The sequence below is a fragment of the Takifugu rubripes genome, chromosome 7 (assembly GCF_901000725.2).
Source record: "Takifugu rubripes chromosome 7, fTakRub1.2, whole genome shotgun sequence".
Taxonomy (NCBI): Eukaryota; Metazoa; Chordata; class Actinopteri; order Tetraodontiformes; family Tetraodontidae; genus Takifugu; species Takifugu rubripes.
In genome coordinates, this window is record NC_042291.1 from 10,642,960 (window position 1) to 10,668,107 (window position 25,148).

The 25,148-nt window shown below is 46.3% G+C and overlaps 1 protein-coding gene across 2 annotated transcripts; it reads left to right on the top strand.

Annotated features, from left to right (window-relative positions):
- The first annotated feature begins 12,316 nt into the window (after nucleotides 1-12,316).
- irx2a (iroquois homeobox 2a) lies at nucleotides 12,317-17,876 on the top strand. Of its 2 annotated transcripts, XM_029839305.1 has the most exons (4): nucleotides 12,317-12,456; nucleotides 13,419-13,643; nucleotides 14,597-15,002; nucleotides 15,638-17,876. In XM_029839305.1, the coding sequence occupies exons 2-4, from the start codon at nucleotides 13,641-13,643 to the stop codon at nucleotides 16,501-16,503; spliced, it is 1,275 nt and encodes a 424-aa protein (XP_029695165.1). In that variant the 5' UTR covers nucleotides 12,317-12,456; nucleotides 13,419-13,640; the 3' UTR covers nucleotides 16,504-17,876. The 2 variants fall into 2 exon arrangements, with proteins under 2 accessions (XP_029695165.1, XP_029695164.1); XM_029839304.1 differs by lacking the exon at nucleotides 12,317-12,456 and having other exon boundaries at nucleotides 12,493-13,643.
- Nucleotides 17,877-25,148: the final 7,272 nt, after the last annotated feature.

Consider the following 25,148-nt stretch of genomic DNA (forward strand, 5'->3'; position numbering starts at 1 on the left):
TGGGAGCTGCAATTAGGCTCGAGCAACGCGGAGAGGAGCCGTAAGCTGAAAGCACACTCCTTTATGTGCTCACATGTGGCTCGTCCCTTTTTTTGGGCTTTTCGTGCGGCTTTGCTAACGTCGGGGAAGTGTAAACGATTCTCCTCCCAGATGCTTCTTCACGTTCGACAGATGATTGTTTTTAGAACGCTTCTCTGAAGTCTCCAAAGCGGCTCCTCAAAACAAATGTACTGAACGCAAACAGGTGAAGCGATCCGCCATGCTCATTTTCATACACGCAAAATAAAAAAAAGCGCCCGCCCGGGGAAGAGAACTTCAAGGCATTTGCCTTTTGTTTCTGAGACCATCCAGTCTGTGGTCTGGCTTCCATTTGCATCTAATATTACCACTGCGGAATCAAAGAGGAATGAAAAGTATTTTTTTGATTCCTGCACGGTCCGCCATCTGTTTCCATACATCTGAATCCTACAGTCTCGGAGGCTTTCGCTTGCATTCTGCCAACTTTACAACTGCCCCCTCCCCCACTGCAGGAGATCATTAAGAATAAAACGAAAAACAACTAGCAACTTTCCCAACACTGAAACACTTTGCACTCAAATGCAGGAAAACGCAGTATTCCAACAACATGCTTGTGCTAACCGTTGCTAGGCGCGCGTGCACGGAAGTCTCTGGAAAATGAAGCGACTTTTAAACGGGTGAACGTTAATAAATCAGCAGGGTCCTTTAATCCACTTTTTCCACCTGTCTGCTGACGCTGTGACGGAGGGTGTGCTGGCATTATTACAAATAAATATTGGTTTGAATATATGGGCCTGTCACAGCTCGGTATTACCGTTATGGGCCCCGGAATAATTGAATCTGTGCAGATTGTGATCTGGGCGAATGAATGGATTGTTCCTAGGGACCTGCACGGATTTTCGCGTTTGGAAATGGTGATGTGTGGGAATTCATTTCACTGTTTAGCACGGTGTGGTGGGGGGGGGGGCGTATTGTAAAACGGGCGGGAGGTGCCCTGCGTTGATGTTACAGTCAGTTTTATCGTGAGCGTTATGATGAAACTTGTGTGTCCGCGCGGTTTGAAATAACGCCGCGTCTTATCTTCACTCTGGAATATTCATTGGTGCAATTACTCAAAGGGGCCGAGTGCCTGTCTGCGTTTATGTGTACCGGGGAGGAGATACTGCGTATGAAAAGTTATTCACAATTGTCTGTACATAAATCAGCATCACATTATGAAAATCAACACATGGCTACATAAAACCTCCCCGTTGTTAAAAAAAAAAAAGCTACCTGCAGTAAAGAAAAGAAGTCAGGAAAACTTCAAGGTCCTGCGAATAAATCCCTCGGAGGCCTCCAAAGTTAAATTTCCTTTGATAAAGTTTCACATGCGGCATCTGAGCCGGTTTTGATGCCAGTGGAAAGATTTGTGAAGGAGACAAGGCGAACCCCAAAGTTGTCGGGCCCGAGACGATAAAGGACGCGTCGGCGGCGCGCTATCCTGCACGAAACAGCGCTTCTGGCGGAGCGAAGACAAAGAGCGTGTCCCCTTCAAGCATGAGGGGAGAAAGAATACGTAACCATCCTTAAGTAATTTTGTTTACCGGCTCCAGCGCCTGTGCGCTCCCGGTAAACTCTCCAGGCACTCGCCCATCTATTGAACAAAACTCAGCAAATTGGTACCTCAGGTTTATTTCTCTTTGAGCTCCCTCACCTGGGAGTCGGCGGAGGAATTGCCTTGTAGGCCTGAACCGCAAACAGCTTTCTCTCTGATCTGCTCCCCTCGCCCTCGCATTATTTGAACTGCGTTTTCCCCTGGCGTTGTGGGAACCATTTGCTTTCTCCCTGTGTCGGGAGGAAGAAAGAAAAAGCTCCGTGTTCTTCATACATTTTTTAAAGTCTGGTGTAAGTTGCCGCAAAATACGCAGTCATACACACTTTCACCTCTGCGTTTGTTTATGCTCTCAGGCTACGCGCGTTAGCACCTGGACGTCCGGGTGTTTCTTCTTTTTTTTTCCAGACGTCCACATACTTGTCCCAATTTGTAAACAAGTTTGGACGACGCCGACGCGGCTCTTTGTAAAATTCAGCGGGGTAAAAAAAACCAAAACAAAACCAAAACGCCAAGAAGTGAACAACACGGCGCTTTGATGAAGCTGTCAGCGATCAATAATTCATCACAACTTTGCCCGGCCGTACGGGCGTCTCGGCGCAACTCTTAGCGGAGCTGAAGAGAATCAAATGAAAGCAGAAAGATCATGGAAAAAAGAAACGCACAGACACGGCGTGTTTATATTTAATGGCTTTCTGCTTTTGGAAATGCCACAATGCACTTGGTCAGCACGTTGGGATGGAAGCCAGAGGACGGAAGGAGGAGGATGGGAGATTGGAAAGGGCGGAGAGCGGGAAAACAAGTTTACATGAGCACCCGCGGTTTGTTCTCATTTTGTTATCGACTTTTTAAAAAGAAAGGGGGGGGGGGCGAAAAAATGCTTCGGCCACCATCTTGCGGTATTTCCCGCTTAATCCTCACAACCTCCTGCTCAGCGGCCGTGCTGTTGGGCTGGTGTGAGTTGAAGTGCACGTGTGTGCACCTGCGCGTGTGTTCCAGTGTGTGTGGCCAAAAATCTAAATCCGTGCCAGGACAGCAATCCGGGCTGAAAACACAGCCCCTAATCCTTTAACCTTCAGAACAAGAAGAGAGGGAAAAAACAGCTGTAGGGCCCGGCAAAGGAGCGAGACTGACACCACGCTAAGACCCGACCAGACCAGACCACGAGGCCGCTGATATTCATTCAACCCCCCACAACCCCCCCAGCTCCTGGAGGCAAGAAAATGGATTTCTATTTCTGGTGGCTTGATATCGCTGATCATGGTTCATAGCCCCCCTTTCAGGGGCCCCGGAGTTAACATCGCTGGCTGATGTCGGGATGCGAGCGCTGATCAGAGCCAGGGAGATGGGTCCTGATGGCCTTCCAGTCTGCCAAAGCCGTGATGGCTGCTGCGCTGATACCATCGCAGTAAATTCTATCACTGTCACTCTCTGTTTTTATCCAGAAGCACTCGGAGGATGTTGGCACATCTTAGTCTGAGCGTTTGCGCGTATGTACCTTTTCCAGCTGTCCGTGACTGACAAGCTATCTGATGGCATTGTGCTCTCTGTTATGTACTGTAGCTTAACCCCGCTGATGCCTTCTGCCACAAACCTGGAGGAGTCGCAAAAAGGGTCTCGATGGCGTAAAAGAATCCGGAGGCACTCAGCCTGTCGTCAGATTCTGCTGATGATGGGATGATGTTGCGAGAACGCTCTGCTCGCTTTAGCTGCAGAACAACAAGATGAGCTGCTCTGGATCAGGGATGTTTGTTAGATTGTGCTTCCCATTGCAAGATTTCCCTTCCGTCATCTTAAAGTGTGAGAAGACAATAAAAATCAGCCATTTTCACTCCTCAATTATTTAATGCACAATTGGATTATTAATTGATAATTAACGTCATGTCTGGATACTTCCTTTATGACCACAAGGGCCGATATTCCTTTGTGGTCGTATATCCTTTGGCAGCGGAGCGTCGGTTAAACCGTATGGTCCCGATGGGAATCGACAGAAGCCATAGAAAAGTTTATACTTCCAGTTTGAATTCTTTGGATGTTTGAAAGGATGTTTGTGAACAAAAAACAGGCATTTTCATGTCCACATTGTTCTTCTGCATCTCCAAAAGTGAGAACTGTTTCACAGTTTGCTGCAATGGTGTTTTCAAAAATGCACTTTCTGGTTTGCAATTCACAACCAGGATCTGTTGAAGGAATCATCGTTGTTGGAAAAAGAAAGTCTGCAAAAAATATTTGACTTTTGTAAAATTGACTTGAGTGAGTTGATTATTTGTTAGAACTAATGGTTGTAATAAAGCTCACTTGGGGAAAACAAAAAGGGCTGAACACTTTCAAATGATCCCTTTATTTGTTTGGATTGGACAACATTCCTTTTTAAAAGGAAATATGGGAATTTTTACCCAGAAGCTCATGTTTTCTGACCTCCTCCTGTCACCAAGCTTCTTCTCCATATGAAGTGAGACGCGGAAACATTTGCAATTAGCAGATATGACTTTCAAAGGGTTTCACCAATCAGAGAGGAGCGTGCTCACGTGCACCCCGCCAGTCAGGAGTGGTCTCTGATCAATCCACTCCAGCTGCAGCTCTCCTGGATTGTTAACGTTCCCGTCCTTTGGCTGTATTGATATTTAATGCTGACTGATAGTTCCTGACAGTAAATAAATAAAAATGCTTATCTAACTCTTCTGTGTGTGCGTAGCCCCCAGCATGTTCCCGGGGCCCAGAGTTTAGGAGGGGAAACGCATAAACAAGGAAAGATCTGAAGAGACGTAGCCAGGGGGCGTGGGATCTGCACACACTCACACAGGCTAATGCATCATGCAAACTCTCACACACGCACGCACGTCTGCGTTTGCCTGTCGCCGCGCACACGTTAAAACAAACAGTCGGCCAGTTAACTGCTTGAACTAAACACAGTGTCAGATTTTGATTTTATTTTCCCCCCTTCACAGAAGTGGTAGATCCTGAGGGCAGGCCGTGTTTGGAATGTTTTTTTCATCTACTTTGGTCCAAATCTCTGCGTTTGTGTGCATCTGTATTCACGGGACGAGCGCAACACGGCTCGGGAGAGTAGCTTCTGGCTTTTTTGATGAAGTTTCCTTGTTTTTACACCTATTTTGAATGTTCTTATTCAGTCGATTATGAATATGCATGCGAACACAAGAGGCGCTAATGCTAACATTACCAGGCCCAGCACGTTGAATCGATTCGTGTTTCAGTGAAAGGACTTAACCCGCACCGGTTCTTTCTCCGGTGCTCACCACTGTGCACCGGGATATTTCGTTAAACACCGTGTTACGGCTGTCGTTCCGGGAGGTCATTCCATACGCTGCATTACATTTCCAGTGGCAGGCAGTTTCACTCATCCTCCGTGCCATTAGGACCATCAACGCTGACAGGATCAATACCTGTGTTTTGGTCCCAGCGCCCCTGCTAGAGATAGCATGTCACTGCTGACAGACAAATATCAGAGCCGGGGCCCTGTGACGGAGGGGAAGTCGCAGCACCATTCCGCTAAGATCATCCAACATGGTATCGATTCGCCCCGCGCTAATCATACATCAGAGCTGAATAAATGGCTCAGAGGCAAACGCTCTATTGTTCACGATCGGGAGGTGTAATAAAAAAAGAGAGACATTTCTTTTATTGCTAGTAACTCGGGGCTAGGCACATAATCGTGCCTTGATGGGAAGAGGGCTAGATGGAGGTCTGTCAAGGTGTTGTCTGTACTTTTTAGTGATGACCCCATCGACGGAGGTGCCGCCTGATTACCCACGTCTGTTGTGAAGGTCCTGAGATAGATGAAAACATTTGTTTTAAGGCTCTTTTTTTTCTTATTTTACTTATTTTGTTGTTTACAGTCTGGGTAAACCCTCTTAACTGTCTTCCATAGGGAGCTAAGATCAGAATGATCATCAAATTCAGAGATTGAATTCATATTTTAATCACCCCTGTAGCTCATTGACATGAAAATGCTAAGCTATTAAAATTTCTGAGCTATTAATTAATGTTTTACCTTCTCATTTTCTGATCCTGCACCAAGATGAATGTACTCCTTTCTTGGATTTCTCATCTGGGCAGTGGGAAATTTCACCTCATAGACCTGAAATTGCTTCTTTATTATTCATTCACTTTTACATTTCTCACTAAACCTTCTGGAGCTACAATATGAGCTAAGTGAAAGCGGAAGATGCTAATTAACAGTGAAAACATCGCTCTGTTATTCATAATCACTTTAACAACAGCTATTTCCAAACCAATAGTCCAATAAATCCACTCAGACTGCAGTTGGTCTATGCATGGAAAAGCACAGATATTCAGGATTAGGCAGTAATCTCTCTCTGCGTGGAGAAGGTGCAGTAATTAGGTGAAAATCAAGAGTTCCAGCTTTACGCCGTCCTTCCATCTAGGCTGATCGCTCTGTTATCTACAGTTTTCTGTCATAAAAACACCGATAACTGACTGGAGAACTCAATTGACCTTGAATGAAGGATGGTGAGAAGGAGGGAAAGAGGGTGAGGGTCCTTGGTCTCTAATGAGGAATAAAGCAAGATGAGCTGATATGAACTGATGCAACAGTAATAGAAGCATCATACTGTATGGTCCAGTCCTCTCCAAGAAACATGGAGGGTTTCAAACCGTCTGCCAGCCGTCAGGTGACGCTCCTGGATGGGTCATGGGATCAACATCTGGACTGGTCAAACCCAACTGCTCCGCGTGAGGCCTGGTGTGTGTGTGGAAACACAACCAGTCAGCTTCTTAGATATCTGCATGGGTTTATTTGGGAAATAGAAATTATACATAGTATATACATCTCAGAATCAACGGCAAAGCAAGCGCCTCAGCAGAGACAGACTGAGATGACCCTGATGGAGGCTGGAGGCCCCCAACATTGGAGAAAAGTGCAAAAAAATACAAATGCAAACCTCTTGCCTGCCACATACAATAACGATTCTCCTGACAGAACTGCTGACCGGTAAATAATTCACATTCACGCTATGAATAAATAAAAACAAACAGGCCTCCGCTCCGAGTCTACAAATCTAGGAGGCGCTCGGCCATTTAATCATCAAATTTTAACAGAAGCTGCGACGCGTTGCAGAAGCTGCGGACTTGAGGCACGATTGTGAATTTGACCAACTGCCAATAAGAGCTGGGGCCCAAATTTCAGGAGGTTTTTACCTCCTAAGTGATGCCTTTGCCCCATATCACCCCCCCGTGTCAAGCCTGCCTCTCTCTCTCTCGGTCTCTTGATAGTTAGCTCGGCTTTGTAGTCTCGAACACTCGTGTACGTTTAATTCTAATTAGCAACATAGCACCTTACCTCTGTGACGCACTATATTTCACCTCTCCCTCTCTTTTATGAGCACATACCTAATGCGGAAACATCAATTACGCCAGCAATCCACCACTAAATGAGTTTAACACCGCATGCCCTGCAGCGCGCTTCCTAATGGTTCCCCTCTCCACATGTAAATGACCTCTTGTTCGGGATCTTTGATTGCAGATCAATGGCTGTTTGCTTTATTCCGACAGTCGGCGGCGGTGAACCGCGACGCCACCGGGGCAAATGTTGAGCAGAGAATTTACAGGTTCGCTATCGAGCACTTTGAAACAATAAACCTTCTACTGAGCTATTAAACAAACGATAGGAATAAAGCGGCCGCCGCGAGATTAACACGGCAGATACAACGTCGATGGGTGTAATTATTCTTTACTGACACGGACGTTTAGCCCTCGGAGCGGAACCGTGTTTACTACAAACACGGCCGCTGAGCTTGACCTAATCGCCGGCTGAAATTTACCTGACTGCTTTTGAAAAGCGTGGCGGCTGATTTGTGTCCGGGGGCCGACTCTTGGGAATCGCGTGAGCGCGCTAGCGGGACGCGACACGTGCACTTGTTACGAATTTTTCCAGGTTTCTTCTCATATTATAGGTTTAATTGCAGTGGGTTAGCTTCAGAGACGACCAAATCCGCACACGTTAGCATCAGCAGCGCCTATCGCACGCCCCTGCACGTCATCACTAGAACAGGACCAAGACCGTAAGCATATTAGAAATTTACAGAAGTAACGGTTCTGGGCCCGCCGACCCACCTCATGCCATTGCGTAACAATGCAGAAACAGGTACAATTTGTTCCCACAGGAAGGGTAGCGAGGCCTAGAAATGGAGCTGGAGGCCAAGGTCACCAGGCCAAGGTGCAGTGACCCCTCCCCCAGCTGCTCTGGTTAAAGAACGTATGCATCACACAATGTGGCAGGACTAAATGAATATTGTTCGGCGGAACGTGAGGCACGTGCATCCGCACGCACACGCTCCGGAGTCAGCCATCGCTGCCAGCTCCTGACTGCAGCCATCTGACATCCTCTATTGTCCTGCCAACCTTTTAACACCGCGAGCGGCGTTCCAGCGTTTGATTACGTGATTCCCTCTCTGGTTTTTTTTCGTCCGCTCGTGCGCCTGACCGATGATCTGCATTCAGGCGATTGTGCGCTGCACTTATTGCTGTGCTGGCACTCGTGCGGGCATTCACCGGAGCGCGCGGGTGCACATCGCTGAGGGCGCGCGTGCGATTCTGCCCCCTCTGTAGGTGTGTGTGCAGAAGGATGTGCCCACTAGCTGGCATGTCAGCTGATGTCCCCGGTAATCCAGCAGTGGGCCTGTTGTGGATTAGCAGCAGGCTCCAGGGGATGGGAATCCCATTCCCGTTTACAGCTCTCCCTGGCAGGAGGAGAGGCAAGGATGCCTTCTCTCTGCTGCCTTCACACCGGTTGGAACCTGAAGGTGTGTGCGGACGTGCGTCGCAGGGAATATTGAATAAATAGATTTGTTTTATTAGATTTGATTACGCTGCACTACAACGTTTAAAGAATCTGCTGAGCTGTGCGGCTGTGCGGCACCTCTGATGGCTCCTATAGAACCTGCTGCAGCTTGGCTTTGTCCTCCACTTAGAGACACTCTTAGCGGGAACATGTTGCAGATGCTCGGTGACATTTTTATCACATCTGGCGCACACGCAGGGGCGGCGCGCGCACGCACACACCCGGACCTTTGTGATGAAATTTCATCCGGGCAGGATTTGTTTTCAAGTGATTCGAACACCATCCGACACGAGGGCTGACCTCTTGAACCCCGAGATACAACCTCGTCTTCTCCCCGGTGACAATTTAAATGCCACCTTTCTTCCACACAAAGAGAGAAAAGAAAAGTGTGTGTGTGTGAGAGGGAGAGAGAGGGTGTGTGCGCGAGCGTCTGGGACTCGCAACTTGATATCACAACAAAAGAGCTGCGGTGGCAAGTCCCCACACAGACATTATATGTCAGCATCACTGTCATACTGTTAGCTTGTCCCAACTGTACAAAGCCATCCTCATTCAGGGCACCTAACCAAGGTCAGCCTGGATTAGCCACTAGTAACCCTATCAGGTCCAGCACAATGATTACAAAGCCCAGTGACACTGGCTGTCAGCAGACTCTTTCTAGGCAACCCTATCTGGCCGACCCTTAGCTACAGAGCCACTGGAGAGGGTTAGTCTATTTCAAATTGTCCCCCCTTTTGTGTCTCCCTTTATTTCCCCCCTTTGATTTTTGGCGACGCATTTGGTTCATCACTCAACCCTCCAGACGTGTGTGTTTGAAACCTATGCGGCACATAATTCTTATAATTTGTGGATTTTCTTTTTTTTTTCCCAGTCCATTTTGTCATAGAGCCCGTTCTTTGTGCTTGTCGGGCCAGAGGACCCAAATCCCACCACCCTGTAGGTAAATGAGCTCCGTAATCTATGCTGGCGTGTACCGGTTCCAAAATGATTGAATGTGAAAATACATCTAATGACCTTGAATTCATCGTGAAAACGACTGTTTTTTATTATCATTATTTAAGAAAAACAACAAGAAATAATTAGACAGAGCTTAAGATTGAGGCTTCTTGTCAATTCAAACACAAGCTAGCAGCAGCATTGCCCGATTTTGACGTGTTTTGCACAAAAAATACCGTCTGGAACTTATTGTTTACAAATTGACATGACATTTTGTGTTACTCAATAAGTGAAGCGAAGTTAGAATAAAGGATTCAGCTGAAGGGTTTCAAAAGGTACGATTTAGAAAATCGCTATTAGCATCTTAACATTGTTATCTCTCTTTTGTCTTTGCTGATCACTGGCTGCCCGCCTAAAAAAAATGTAATACCTTATTCACATCTCTCATTTTTACATTAAAAGTCTTTAATTTTTTCCCCTGCATTGAATCACACCTTTTGTCGGTAAAATCACAATCCTCTGTTAAAACTAGAGTTCTACTTCAGCTAATTAATTGCAATGTGACAAAATTAACCTTTCCTCATTATTTTTTAAGATTTTCTTCTACATTTAAATTGAGCTCAACAAGGGACTGGTGCTCCCGCCTTCCATTGTGGGGCTTCCACTTTACTTTCCTCACAGGAAACTGTCTCCCCCAACATACATGTAAGTCGGCAGCATGTAAAACAACCAAACCTAAAGACCCGACTGCTTGTGATTTCAGTTTTAAAAACTACGATAAACAGGAACAACAGCGCTAGCAGCACGACACGTTGGAGGCGACGCGGCGACCAGTGTTCACCACTCCAGCACATCAGAGGCGTCCCCGCTTTAGTTGCCCTAAAGGTACCCCTTTACAAAGTGATAGGGCTCAGGGTTTTTAACTCGGGGCGAGAAGCTGATTTGAAACCCCCTCCGCTGCCAAGCACATGGACGGCTGCTGATTAGAAGAAGGTTGGCAGCAGTGGGCAGATGCCAGGCGGGGAGAGAGATGACGGCCTGTCGCCAGTCTGCCACCCAACCCCTTGTCCTCCAGCAGTCCCCCCCCCCAACAAAAAAGACCAAAGACATTTCAGTGACAAAAAAAAATGGTGGGGGAGGGGGGGCAATTGCGATGGTGCTTTTGTATCAAAATGCGGCATGTTTGCCATCCACACACCATCAGTCGATGATAAATGAATAAATGAACATGTTAAGTGACGTTTTGTCACGTTTCTAAGTGATCTGAGGAATTATGGGAGTTTGTTTGGCTGGCGCGGGGCTGCCTGAGCTAGCGTTAGCGGGTAGCCGAGTCGCCGAGGCAGACAAGCAACGCCGCGATGCCGAACAATTCATCAGCAACCAACGTGGAATTACGTTAGGTTTTTGGTATCTTAGTTCACTTTCAATGCTGGAAGTCAAAAAAACATAAATGTGCATTTTCACTGTTACGACACAAAGGCTGCACAAAAACTAGCACTCCTCTACACAACTTGTATTGACCTCACACAGAGTCCATTTCCCAACGCGTCACCGTTTGTCACTCCGGTTTGTGCGACCGCGTGAGCCCGACAGGCCGACAAGAGCAGGCATTTACACCTTTACCTTGTTTTACCCCGGCAGCAGCCTAATTACAGCAAACCCTCCACACTCAGCGGAAGTGATAAAAACCCGTCCTCCGTGGCCGCCGAGTGCTGAAGTGTGTCTGCATGTTGGAGAAGCTCGAAGGTGTGAGAGAAACTTCACTAAGTTCATGTTGAAGAGAGCTCAAAGTGCTGCTATTGTTCTGCTAATGTGCGGCTGATAAACCCGGTTTTAATTAATATGATCAATACTTCCAGTAGTTATAACATAGTAATAGTCACAATAACAGCATTTGTCATTAAATTAATTTAGAATTTATAAATTGAACTCCATCCTAGAATGCACGGATTCTCTGACAGGTGCACTTTCACCCTGACGACATTTACATGCACGCACGCACTCTCAGCATTAAATACAGTTAGACACAGACTGAGTGGGGGGGGGGGGGGGGGGGGGGGGGGGGCAGGAAACGCCCTCTTACAATATTGTATAGGTTGCCCTGCCCGCGCACACGCGCGTACACATACTTCCGAGTCTGCGAGAGTCGCCTTTGGTGTGTGCAGAGGAGACAGTGCCCCCTGGTGTTGGAGAGCCTGAATCAGCCGCCTCCTAGCTCAATCTTCGAGGGAGAGCACTAATTTAGGCCCTTTTTGGTCCTCTGGGATTGATTAGTCCTGCCTGAAAGACAGAAATCACAACAAAGCATTTAATAGACGGTGTTTATTACGGGGAAAAGGTTTTTATGAAGAGTCACTCAAACTCGTTTCACTTAAAAGTAATTAGAAATGTGTTAGTACAGGAGATCCTCGGTTATGACCCAGATCTACAGGTGACTGTTTCACTATAGTTGTGAGCCTTATTATTATCTGTTGAGCAATAACAGAACTGATGAATAATGAATGAAACAACAATAAATGTATATGTGGTCTCATATGTGCACATTGTAAAAAAAAAAAAGTGAATCAGGATGGACTTTGACTGACAAGTAACATTACATTTAGCGTCATTTTGAAGCGCTGCGATGCTAAATATTTCATAGACGTGACAAAATAATTGCAAATCTTTATTTAGATTACCTCGTTATTGCTTCGCGGGCACACTGATTTTAAAGCACCGCCCTGTCTCCAGACGCAGCCTGATTTACCACTAATGCTGGCAGACTTGACATAAAAAAGGAGATTGTCAGATTTGTTTCGTGCGGCTCATAACGCGCGCGGTGCCGCAAAAGTGACGCGCCGGACGGCACATTTAAAGTATCCTGTTGCTCTTCAGAACGCGCCGCGGCGGCACCTGATGAATGAGCAGCGTTTACTGGGATGAATGCTGATGAGGACGCGCTCTCGGCCAGACGACGCCCGCCTGCTCCGCTCCGCTGTCACCGTTTCAGCGTCGCGCTGCGTCCACCGCCTCCGACAGAGGTCATGATGACTGGAACCGGGATCAGAAAGGACGCGGCTGGCGCGCACAGACGCCGCGGCGACGCGGACAGGTGAGCGGACGCACAAAGTGCGCGGACGAGAGCTTCACGCACGCAGGGTCACTGAGTCCAGAAGGGTGTTCAGCAGTGAAGAGGAGCCATCGTGCGGCCAGTGGCACCAAACGGGCTTAACAGTCCTGATAATGTGCGTTCGTGATAATGAAGGACAGATAGTGGGCTTTAAAGGTGCGGGCTGCTGCGACGGGCGCGCGCATTGCCGAGATCACGCATTACTTTCCAAGGATGTTCGCGTTTGATGGCAGCAAGAGCAAGTGGACATCTGAGGCTGCTTTACAGTCCTCTCATTCTTCGCAGGGTGTCGGGAGCGAGATAATGTCATATGCGCAGATTGTGTATTTACATCATCCAAATAAACGGATTCTGCCGTCATCTCATTGCTAATTTGCCTGATTATAAAGTCATACAACATCACATTATTAGCTGCATATTCCCCACAAAGCCTACAAGTCGCAAATCATTTCATTTCTCTGTAAGTAATCCAAGCCCTCTCGGGGTGATCCTACTTTTTGCAGTGTGGAGTCTCGCTTTTACTCCGAGGCTCCATTTCTTTGAGGCAGGAAAGGGGGCGGAGATGAGGTATTCAGATGAGCCGGAGTGACAGCTCCAGTTTCCCCCAATGTTCAGCGTGTCTGAAACTCCACTGGCTCCTTCTCTCCCAACTCCTCACTTCACAGCGCTGCGTACTAAAAACATCGGACGCTAGGGGATCGAGACGTGTGCCACATTGCCTCAATGAGGGCACTTTAACAGATCTTTCGGGGGTTTTTCCCAGTAAGGGGGTCGTGGAGGGTGGACTTCTTTTTTTTATTTCCATTGTCTAATGACTCTGCGCACGGCTGATTATTGAGTTGACTGTTTATTGTTTTGGCTCGTATTGTCCGACGCCCCAGCGCGTTTTTTTTTTACCTCCCTTTTTGGAATCGCCGAGCTGTTCACCAATGTCCTATCCTCAGGGTTACCTCTACCAGCCCCCGGGCTCTCTGGCTCTTTATTCGTGTCCGGCTTACGGGGCCTCGGCTCTGGCTGCGCCGCGGAGCGAAGACTTGGCGAGGTCGTCGTCCGGATCAGCCTTCAGCCCCTACCCCGGATCGGCTGCTTTCTCCGCCTCGGCTGGCGCGGGCTTCTCCAGCCCGCTGTCATACACTGCCGACCCGACTGCGGGATTTCCCTCCTACATGGTAAAAAAAGCACGTATTGATATCTGCTTTAGAAAAGAAACTTTACGTTTGCTGCGTTTCACTCTAGACTTTCCTGCGCAACTTTTACTGAGACAATAAAACCCGTCCCCGATTTCTTCTATAGCGTTTTGAAACAGAGTAGCAAATATTAATGGCTTAACACACGTTCTAAAGCTCACCGCGCAGCCAATTGTGTAAATCGGAATGGCAGTTATTATTTTTATTCCAGCTTTTCGCCTCCGAGTACTTAATTTGTCCTATAAAATTAACACAGCCTATCGGGACGTATGGCTCTTACGTTTCTGTCATTAAAAAGGAAAAGTCGTGACTTGAGTTAAGTAAATGTAATTTTGGGGATGGAAAGCGTGACGCGCAGCGCGCATCAAGCGTTTTGGGGAAAGGTGCATATCGAGTGATCCGCTAATGGGATTTGTAATGCTGCAATAGGGGCAGATATGTTAACACACCGCGGCCGCCACGGCAAAACAAAAGGCAGCCACTGGAAGGGAAGCGGGGGTGTTAATGGGTGATTACGGAAAATTGAAATTTCCTTTTTTATTATCTTTACGGTTTATTAAAAGCAGCACCGTTATTAGTTAATCCGATAACGATCTCGACCATTAGTTCACCATTAGTCCTCGCCATCCTGCGGCCTGTATTTACGCGCGGTGCGTTCACGGATACGAGGGTAATTACGGGAATAATCTTTTAATTTATAGAGTGAAAATCACCTGAAAAGAGAGTTGCAAATGCTTTTGTTTTACAGTAAAGCCAAGTCGGCAAATTATAGCATATTTAGATGGAATATTTAGATCTTAAGTATTGTAGCAGTGAAAGACAAAATCACTTCAATTGTCAAAGAACATTTTACCGAAGTTATTATATGTATCAAATTGCTAATTTCATTGGTCGTTGTGTATGTTTTAAAATTAATTTGCCAACTTTTTCCCCAGAGTTCTCCCTATGACGCGCACGCCACCGGCATGGCCGGGGCCCTAAGTTACCACCCATACGGGAGTCCCGGGTACTCTTACCAACTCAACGACCCGGCTTACCGCAAGAACGCCACCAGGGACGCCACGGCCACCCTGAAGGCCTGGCTCCAGGAGCACAGGAAGAACCCGTACCCGACCAAAGGGGAGAAGATCATGCTGGCCATCATAACCAAGATGACCCTGACGCAGGTCTCCACCTGGTTCGCCAACGCCAGGAGGAGGCTCAAGAAGGAAAACAAGATGACGTGGGCGCCCAGGACTAAGAGCGAGGACGAGGACGAGGAGGACGGGGACGGAGAGAGGAGGGAGGTGGAGCGCCCCGAGAAGACGCTGGATAACAGCGAGGCTTCAGCGGAGGATGAAGGTGGGGAATAATCTGCGGATAGAGCCAATGATCCATTTAACAACCCGGGGAAAGACGTGCGTGGGAGGCGGGGGAAGGGAGCGCGCGCACCCCCCTCCTTTATTTACTGCGCAAGTTAGAGTTCCATTTTACCAAATTAAACAAATCACACACACACGATTAGAACATACTTCTATACATCATTTATTCAGAATGTGCTTCCTCCTTAAATCTGATATTTTCCAGTCACCATGGTGATCAACAGTATTCTTTATTGAACAACACTCCTGACTAGAGATTAAATGACCTCTTAGGTTGGACAATTTCTCCTTTTTCCTTTATATATATATTTTTTTAATTAAAGTAATTAATGTTTGCTCACTAGCAATGAAGACATATGACATATGAGCAGAAGTAGTCTCAATAAAATTATTATTATTGTATTTAATTAAGTAAATCAAACTGTCTGGTGATTTAAATAATACTCTGCTGCGTGAAAACAAGTTTAAAGTTTTTTTTAAAAAAATAGATCCATTCGCCCTTATCCGTTTCAAACAAGTTGTGTTAGTCATAATGTTATATGTTAACATATTTTTTTGCATGTAAACTTTTAAAAACATATTTTATTGATTTCTTTTTTTTTTATTTTCTCTCAGGCATCAGCTTGCATGTGGACTCTCTGACGGACCACTCCTGCTCGGCAGAATCCGATGGGGAGAAGGTCACCTGCCGTGTCGGAGGGCTGGCCCCGGATCAGCCCGGTGACAAGTGCGACGAGGACGACGGCGACCACAAGCACGACCTGCGCTCTCAGCTCTCGCCCAAGCCAATCACTTCGTCGCCTCTCACCGGCGTGGAGGCTCCGGTCCTCAACCATCACCACCTCCACCACATGCACCACCTCCACGGGCAGCGCGAGGAGTTGGCGCGGAGCCTCGTCAGCGTCGCCGCCGGGAAAGCGGCGTCGTGTCCCGACAGCAGGCCCGCTTCGGGTCCGCCCCAGAACCCTGCGGTCAAACCTAAACTGTGGTCGCTGGCGGAGATTGCTACCTCGGACCAAAAGCAGCAACATCAACAACTGGGGCAGCCTGGGCAACAGAGTTGCCCCTCCTCCAGCGGTGGCCTCCTCACCCCTCCGACGCCTTCCGCCGCCTCCCCGGCTGCTACTTCTCCCTCCCTCTACCCGGCCAGCTCCATCCTTGGAAGACCTATTTATTACACTTCTCCCTTTTATAGCAACTACACAAACTATGGCAACTTCAGCCCCCTGCAGGGTCAAGGGATCATGCGGTACACTAATTCATCCGGAGTGAACCTCGCCGCTGCCGCCGCCGCCGCAGCAGCAGCAGCAGCCGCTGCCGCAAACGAGGGCCTGAGCGCCTCTCAGCAGGCTCTGGAGGCGTGCACAAACAGTAAGAGCAGACCCGGCTCCCCGCTTGTTAAAAATAACCCGAACCAGATTGTCACCGTGGAGCAGCAGCATTTCAGACCCGTACATTTAGATGGAAAGAAAGGGACATAACCCACCGCCACCTGACGGTTGAATCTGTCTCGCAGGCAAGTCGCACCGCAGTGAAAAGCTCAAAATAGTTGACTTGGTTTCAATGCTACTGCTTTTTTGCGTCACTGTCATGTGTCATTGATGCAGTCACACCCGCGGGATGACGTCGCTCCCACTGAAGTTCGACTTCCTCTCAGCCGCGCTTGCGCTGACGCACGTTTGACGCTGTTGGTGGTTTGATGTTGATTTTAAAATGAAGAAAATCTGCAGATCCTTTTTTTTTATTTAGCATTAATATAATGTCCAACATTTTGAGTCTCTTCTGGTCTTTCTGATTTCATTCAGACATATGCAATTCGCCTTAAACCAAATGAAAAACAAAAACAGTTTCCATTAAATTAACACAATTAACGATGCGCAATTACGCGGCAGTGTGGGCACCGTCAGCGACACGTTGCCATGGCGTTATGGATTCTTTATAGACAGTCAGAGAACCACGCACATACGCATTTAATGAATAATCAAACCAACTAAATCTAGTATGATCGGCTGCTGTGCACACTCACACTTTACGCACGAAAACTAAGCTGTTTCTGGAAACTTTGTCTATTCCGGAGGCTCGAAGAAGGGGGTTGATCATCAAATCTGGAGGAGGTGTAGGCCTCAAGTCTATTTCCATGGTCTGCAGGTAGGTGTCACAATTGCTTTGAGTTTGAAGCGGGCCAGGCCACCACCTTTGAGCTCCACGTGTTCAACCCCGTAACTGATGCACCGAAACCGGATCTAGAGCCACCACGATGTCGGAAAGGAAAGCTGCTACTGCTCCTTTACAAACTCTCTGCATCACGCCACTCGCTTGTTTTTTTTTCCCCCGCTGCATTTGTAAGGTATTAATTTCATATCCTGGTTTGAAACAAACCACCCCCCCTCCTCCCCCTACCGTATGTGATTTATACATGTTATTTCTCAGGTTCCTATATAGTTTGCTTATTTGCCACGATATATTATGATATATATTTACGTGTGGAAAACATAATTTGGCCTTTCTGTGAAAACGTGTCTGTACATGGAGGTGTCACGCGGACTTGGAAGGGGAATAGCCTACATTTGATATTTATTTTTTTAAATGACGGCGAAATGATGCCTATAATTTATGCAAGTTGTATTGCAAAATGGGGAAAAATGTAACGTCTGTTTGTTTATTTGAGACGCAGTTGAGGTGGGAAAAGAAGCTTCACAATCTTGATATCAGGAGAGATCTTTTACTAATTTATATCTTTGAATGTAAATTTAAAAATGAAAAAAATAAAGCGTGCTGGTACTGATGTGCTGGCAGAATATGATATTCATTACTCAAATGAGGAAATATTAAACTGTTTTCCCAACTATTCCATCAAGCACTGGGCGTCCTTTTTCATTTTTCTTTTCTTTTTTAAAACTATTTTCTGTCCTTGTGCTCCTGTTTTTCTAGTCAAAAGCAGATGAACAATTTGATGATTCTTTTTCATCTAATTGTGAGTTTGCACAGGTTGCAAAATCCATTTTCATAAATTGACTGTTTACTTATAGGGCCTCATTCTGTCCAGAGGTGCTCCACACGTTCATGCCCTTGATTGGGATAAATGACAATGCTTAGGCCATTATATTTCCTTTTTTACCCTCTCCCTCTTTTCCCTTTTCACCCTCTTCTCTCCCCTCCCCTCAGCCACACATTTATTTTCCGGTGTGATTAATACAGCCACGGGACGCTCTGGGCATTACGCATTCCCAGTGGAACCATCCCCGGAGCTTTGTATCCCGGCTCAGGATGGGTCAGCCCTTCCTGCTTCATTACAACTCAGCATTGAGCGATCTATAAAAGTCTATCTCCACATCTGCCAGCTCCAATGGGCTGTGTGATGGGCTTTAATCGGACAGGTTTTCCATTGGGTACTACAGCAGCTCAGTGACAACATTATTATTACGATTATTAATAACAGACCTATTATTATTAATAATAATAGCAATGGTAATAATAATAAATGAGCCTCTGTCACAGCTAATCCCTCTTTTCTCAGAGGAATTCTAAATTGAGTTCAAATCTCACCGATCTGTCTTTCGCCCTGGTCCTCCTCCTTCTTGGCTCTGCCTTATCCAGTGGGGATAGAGTGTTAAGTGAACTCACCTAAACTCAGTTAACCTGGCCAACAGATGTCATGACATCATTCCTAGATGTGCTTTATGCTGTCTAACCATGTTGAATATGAGCAAATAAGCTCTTTTGGTGCCTTTTCTCCCCCTCCTTTCACCATCCTTTCTTTCTTTGCACCTTTTGGCAGCAGCCTTTATGAAAACCCTGCACATCAGCCTCTGGCCAGCTGCTTCTTCTTCTTCAGCCCAATTGCTTTCATTAGAGGTTGAGTTATTGAAATGCATGCTTTATTCTCAGGTGGGCTCCCCCAGGGACTCTGGACTGTTGTCAAATAGCACCAGAGGCACTCTAGACAGCATACAGCTCCCCCCCCCCACCCCACACCCACCTCTGCTTTTTTTCTCGCTCACTGCAGCAGCAGCAGCAGGAGCAGCAGCAGCAGCCTCCAAATGTCAACATTTGTTCTCAATAAACAGAGTTGCTGTTTCCGTTAAAAGAAATTGCTCAGCAGCCGGTCACCTTTGAACACATGAAGAGAAACTTCCGCCTCTCTTTGTGTGATTGAGAGGAGCAAACGGCTGTAAGAAGACTCGGGCTTTGAAATATGCTGCAAAATGATCATGAATATCGGCCACAATTCCACATTTGACCAACTTTGTCTGGCACACACTGAAGCTAAGTTACTCTTGCCAGACTAGATATTGATCCTCAAGGTCAAAACAAGTCTGCCGTGCACCCTCGAAGGCCTCCCGCGAGGTTGCTCTTCACAAATACATGAGCGATTTCATCCGATTCCATACGTTGCAGATCAAATACAGTCATAATCCCATCATGTAGCTCACTAAAGAGCGGGCGTTCATCCGTGCTGAGGACTGGTTGTCATTGAGAGCTAAAGCGATGCTATCGCGGCGCTGGTGCAGACTGGAGAGCAAGTGGGCTCGTTCCCGTTATCGCCGATCAAATAAGCAGCTCGTATGCAGATAATTCATGAGCTCTTTGTATCCTTTATCCTGCCATCAACCCACTCTTTCCTCTAAAAGGCTTTAGACATTAATCTCTGATGCACACCTATTTATTTATTTATAAGGCTGATTGTTTCCAGTTTACCTTTATTTTCCTTCACTCATGCAGAAAAGGTTCACTGGAGAAAAGGAGAATTAAAATTACGTCCTTCATTTATTGCATCCTGTCCAACCTGCATCCTTGTTCCCCCCTATTCTGCTAAATCAACCCTTTAAAGGCCCCACCATAAATTCTGGCAATGTTGGCACGTAGGTGCCGATTTTAGGTGGGGGCGAGGGGCGAAAGAGAGGTGCGTACAAATCGGATGCAGGTGCGTTTAATAAAGCACATCAAAGTGGACGGAGGGGGCTCCAAAATGAGCCCAGGGTCTTGTCCTCTTGTTAAGGTGTCAGGTGAAATGTTCCCCACTCTGGATAATCAAGGGGCAGGAACTTGACTAACTCACAGACACACAGACACACACACACACACACACACACACACACACACGTTAAGACTCATAGATGCTAATGCTTGTCCACATGACAATCTAAACAAGGCCATTAGCAGCCCTTTCTTTCAGCCCTAATTGACGGTTATGTCTAATGCCTGTGGTGAGCAAACACTTAGAGTAGTGGTGAACTCCGCCTCTGGGCTGTAAATCAGACCAGAGGTGCTGCAGCGGCAAAGATGCCTGCAGATGTGGACATGAGAGGAGCAAAAAAATGTGGTTAAGTTGTGCAACTTTGCATGTACAGACAACAAAACCTCCTGACTTGTAATGGACTGAGTCTCTTTCGGCGTCCTGCGGCACTGTAATACTGTCAGTCAGCACACTGCATCATGTTATACAACATGTGTAGATGACACAATCGCCTTGCCTGGGTCCTGCTTTTACATTCAAACAGCTGTTGTGCACACCGCGATCCTTCAGCAGGAGCTCTCCACATTCACTGAGGCCCATCGAGCAACACAGGAAATGTGATGCAAGTGATTCCGCAGGCCTGGACATAAGACAAGAGCAGGTAGTGTAGATGGGTAAGGGGAAACGGGGGGTGAAAGACTGGAATGGTGCGTGTCCGAAGCACGGGTTGTCTATTCTTCAATGAGACATACCAAACCCAGTTTGTTTATTTTATATTCCTCCTGTGAGTTTCTGCTCCAAAAGCTGCCTGTGGTTTCCCCCATATCGCCCCGTGTCCTGCATTCTGATTGGCTGCAGTTGTCACTGTGTACAGTCGTTATTTAGACAGCTGGAAATTGAGGGAGCGACCTGAACCTCTAGAGTTGCTCCTCCAACATCGATCACATGGAAACGTGGCATGTTCTCCGATTCCACGTGGTCCACCCAAACTCTATCTCTGCTAACACTCTCCGAAGGCTGCGGAGTTTCGTAGAGAGACCCCTGGTTGAAGTCGCTTACATTTGCACCATTTTTCTGGGTTCCAACACTTCAGATTTAAGGGGAAAATGTTCCCATGCTACCTCATATATCCCACAGCCTGACAGGTGCTTTTGTAATGAGATACTGAGTGTTATTCACTTCACCCGTCAGAGCTAATAATGCTATGCTTGATTGATGTAGGCTAAACGCTAGCTGAGAATATGGACCCTGCCTATAAATAACACCGTGATAATATAACGCTTCACCGTCAATCTGTCAATAGAAATAAAACACCTGAACTTTAAGCTCGTTCTGCTCCTCGCTGTCTTCTCTAGTGTTTTTTTTTTTTTTTACCATTTGACCAACAGTACCAGACATTTGCATCTGACCGTCATTAACGTCCTCAATTGTGAGTAGTCACTTCATTTACGCTCCATGAGCGCAACTTTGCAGAGACTTTACTGTCATGCTTTTCACTGTATTTGGCTGTATCCTGGCTCAGTCCAGGAAATTCCCATTGTGTCTGGGTCACATGGCTCAAATTGCAATCTGGTGTACGTGTACTCAAGACCAGCTAAAAGAAAATGACCTGGAAGACATGCCTTAAGGCTCTAGTTCAGATCTAAATATTTTTCCACAATTATTAAATGTTGATTATAATTGACTAAAAGATGTCAATTTCAAATATCATTTGAAAAAAAATATCATTTTAAAAACAAAAAGCCTGAATTTGATTTCCCCCTAACCAAATGATGTGGTAAATGATTCAGAGTTTTTGAATTGTTCTGTAGTTAGTTCAAAAGAGCGCTTTAGCCCGGAGCTACGGCACGCCGCGGCGGTTGCTACATAATCCTGGGAGGCAGTTGTTTCAATAAACCAGTAAATGAAACAGAAAATTAATTAATCCAATGTTTTTTATTTTAACTTCGAAGCTGAGCTCTTGGGAGCGGTTTGACAGATTGTAATCTACTGTTTGAAACTCACCTGTATTTTCCCACAGTAATTGTAACAGCAAAAAAAGAAATAAAATATTGCTAAAATAGTTCAAATGATTCATTATTTAAAGATTGGGAATGAAAATCATCAACAGGAAAAGCAAAATTCACATTTCTGATGAACATTATGATGGTAGTGCCGACCAAGTGTGTGTGTGTGGGGGGGGGGGGGGGGGGAAATCAAACATTCCTCATTCAACCATCATCCAAATAAAACCAAATGCTTTAGCCGGAATCTCAGCAGCCTCCCATATGCTCCCAGGCCCCTCCAATTGTACTCCAAATGGGGTTTTTCCCCAAGAAGTGTGGTGGTCTGAGTGCTGAGGGGAAGGGGGGCGGGAGTGGGGGGGGGGGGTGTGATGAGTGTGGAGAAGACACATCACAAAGCAGCGCTGGTGTCTCCCATCCCTGCTCCCTGGCTCTCCCAGGACGACCCTCTTTCAACTCTCAAACCACCCAGGAATATTAGTCTTATTGCATTTAATCACTGAATACTGGCACCCCGAAGATTTCAATTCATTAAAGGCACTCAGATATTCAGGCCAGCTGCTTTCTGGCGGTTGGCTAAAGACAAAGTGGGGACAGACAGGCAGAGTGTGTGTGTGCGGGCGAGTGTGTGTTTGCGTCTGCGTGTGTGTCCTGTCTCTTTTTCTGTGTGGAAACAGGGCAACCCAATCTCCAGCAATGCTGCGGCTGCGCTCAGCACAAATCACTAACTAATCACACAGCGCAGAGGTGGCTCTGCTCGTGTGTGTGTTTGTGTCAGGCTACGCTTCCATGTACACACACTGGCCGTGCACGTGCGTTTGCTGGCCGCAGCTTTGCGAGGTCTGTAATGGAGAGACCGTTGATCCCTCCGCGAGTAAGCGAAGCGGCTTACATCTCTCTGTTACACAGGATCGGAGGTGCATTCTAATACAATTACCCTCAGCACACAAAAATAAAAAAAGTGAAAAAGGCATCCACCGAGGAGGGGTTGCCGCGGCAACATCTGCTGCTCGAGTATGAAAGAAAGAGGGAATTTAGGGGGGTGGCTCATGGATGGAGCAGATATAGAGTTAAGGTTAGGGGTTAGACAGAATATTCCACATGTTTATTGTGTTTTGTTGCTAGTTTTTAAAGCAAGTTTCTCTTTGATGAAGGACGCGTCACATAAGTGTGGGAGTGTGTCAGTGTCTGTAGGACACACTCCATAGACCAGATGGCTCTAGAGTGGCTCCGGAATCAATATTTAAGTGGAAAACACACCAACAATGCATCTGCATGCGTTTGCTGCACCCGTGTGATAAAATATTGACTCTGGCTTTTTTTTTTTTTTTGTAGTAAGAGTTATCAGCTGCGGTCAAAAGTAGGATAGGCGTCTTACGGGGGGGGGGGGGGGGGGGGGTGTAGCGGCAAGGATGGCCACGCGTTCGTGTCAGATGTGAACGTAGACGGGGCCGCGTGGATGTTTGTCATGAAATCCTGCCACCAACAGCAGATGTCAGAATGTGTCGCTGGCAGTTGCTGTTACTTCTGTGTGAGCGAGCATGAGTCGGTGGAGGGGGACGAAGAAAGAGATGCCTGGCTCAACTGTTCTCAAGCCCCCCCCCCCATCCCCATCCCCACCCTGCCCTGCTCAATGCTTAATCCAGAAATGCTTTCAGCGTGTTCGGCTGAGCACAGCGCAGCATTTTTACAGCTCATTGCCTTTCTTCAACAGAACCGTACGATAAAATCCGCCTGCTTTATGTTTTCTCGCAAATTAAATTGACGAATGTTTCGACGCTTTAAACGACACCTGCTACATTTGATACTCGCATTGGAATTCCTGGGATATCGAGGATTACATTTGATTTTCTTTTTTAAGTTTAAAACATAGATTTTCTTCAAAAGGTGGCTCCTGGCGTTAACAAATAAAGTTGAAAAATTATGAACTGGAATCAGATCTCTGGTCTCTTTTTACCTCCTCTAGGATTTGGAACCAAACCATCTTTTTAATATGTCAACAATACAGTCTATGAATGAGCAGCACAGCTGATCAGACTAGTAAAAACAGATCAGAGATTTCACACTGTAAACCGAGTATTGGGTTCTCTCTCTCATGAGAAAGTATGCACTTTCCACACTTGGCCAGTGAGGACTATGACTTATTTGATCCCCTGAATCGTGTTTGAGAGGGAGTAAGAAAATCGGATCAGCTTTCAAGGAAGCACTCACGCTGTTATTCAAGCATATATGACAGGAGCGAAAGGGAAGGAGTCTTTCTGTGGGTCAGAGTGCACGGAAGGAGGAGATGAAGGTAAGGTATTTAGGTTCTGATTCTGTTTCCAAAGCACAAACATAAGCACTGGCTGTCACATTCTTTGGTCATTTGTCTGCTTTGTGTTTTGCAGCCAGTGAAAAGTCTCCAAAATCAAAGATGACCATAGTGACCAGGCTTTAAACATTTGTAATGATTTATGCTTCATTTTATGGGGGCATTCAGCATGTTTTCCCATGGCACAGATGATAGCAATATGGTAGTTAAATCTAAAAAGGACACAGTATTTCTTTTATGCCCTCGCTGTGATGAATGTATGTTTTTATTATAATATAAATGCATTATTTATGAATTAGAAACATCAGCCTGAGAACACCAGAGTTGCAGGGAAACTCTTCCTGCTAATACCTACACAGATGCAACGCAATGATTCATTGTGCCTCACAGGTCTAAGAGATAAGATTTAATTAAAAGAAAGAGTCTTAAACGCCTCAGGTGAAATGGCGTCACCTGACTTCAATCCCTTTGGCCTCTTTAGTGTTTGTTATTGGGTGTTTACTGCATCAAGTAAGAACCCTAAGACACTAATTCGTGTGGATAAAGAAAAACCTCCGGTGTGATTAATTATAGACTCTTCATAGATAACACGGTCGTATTGTGGATTAACTTTGAGTTTAAGAAGCTTCTTATAGACTGTGCATATGAATGTGGAACCTTAATGTACAGCTCTACTGTATGTTTAGCCTGATCATCTTTAGCATGTCAGGTTAAAAAGGACCTCCTCCTCATCAGTTGTCCAGCTTTGTCAGCCACCCAGACTGAAAATGTGAAGAAATAAAACATAAGAAGCCTCCAGCTGCAGATGGTGGTTGAAAGTATTTAAAGCAGCTGAAGTGTTCAGTCCTGCAGGCC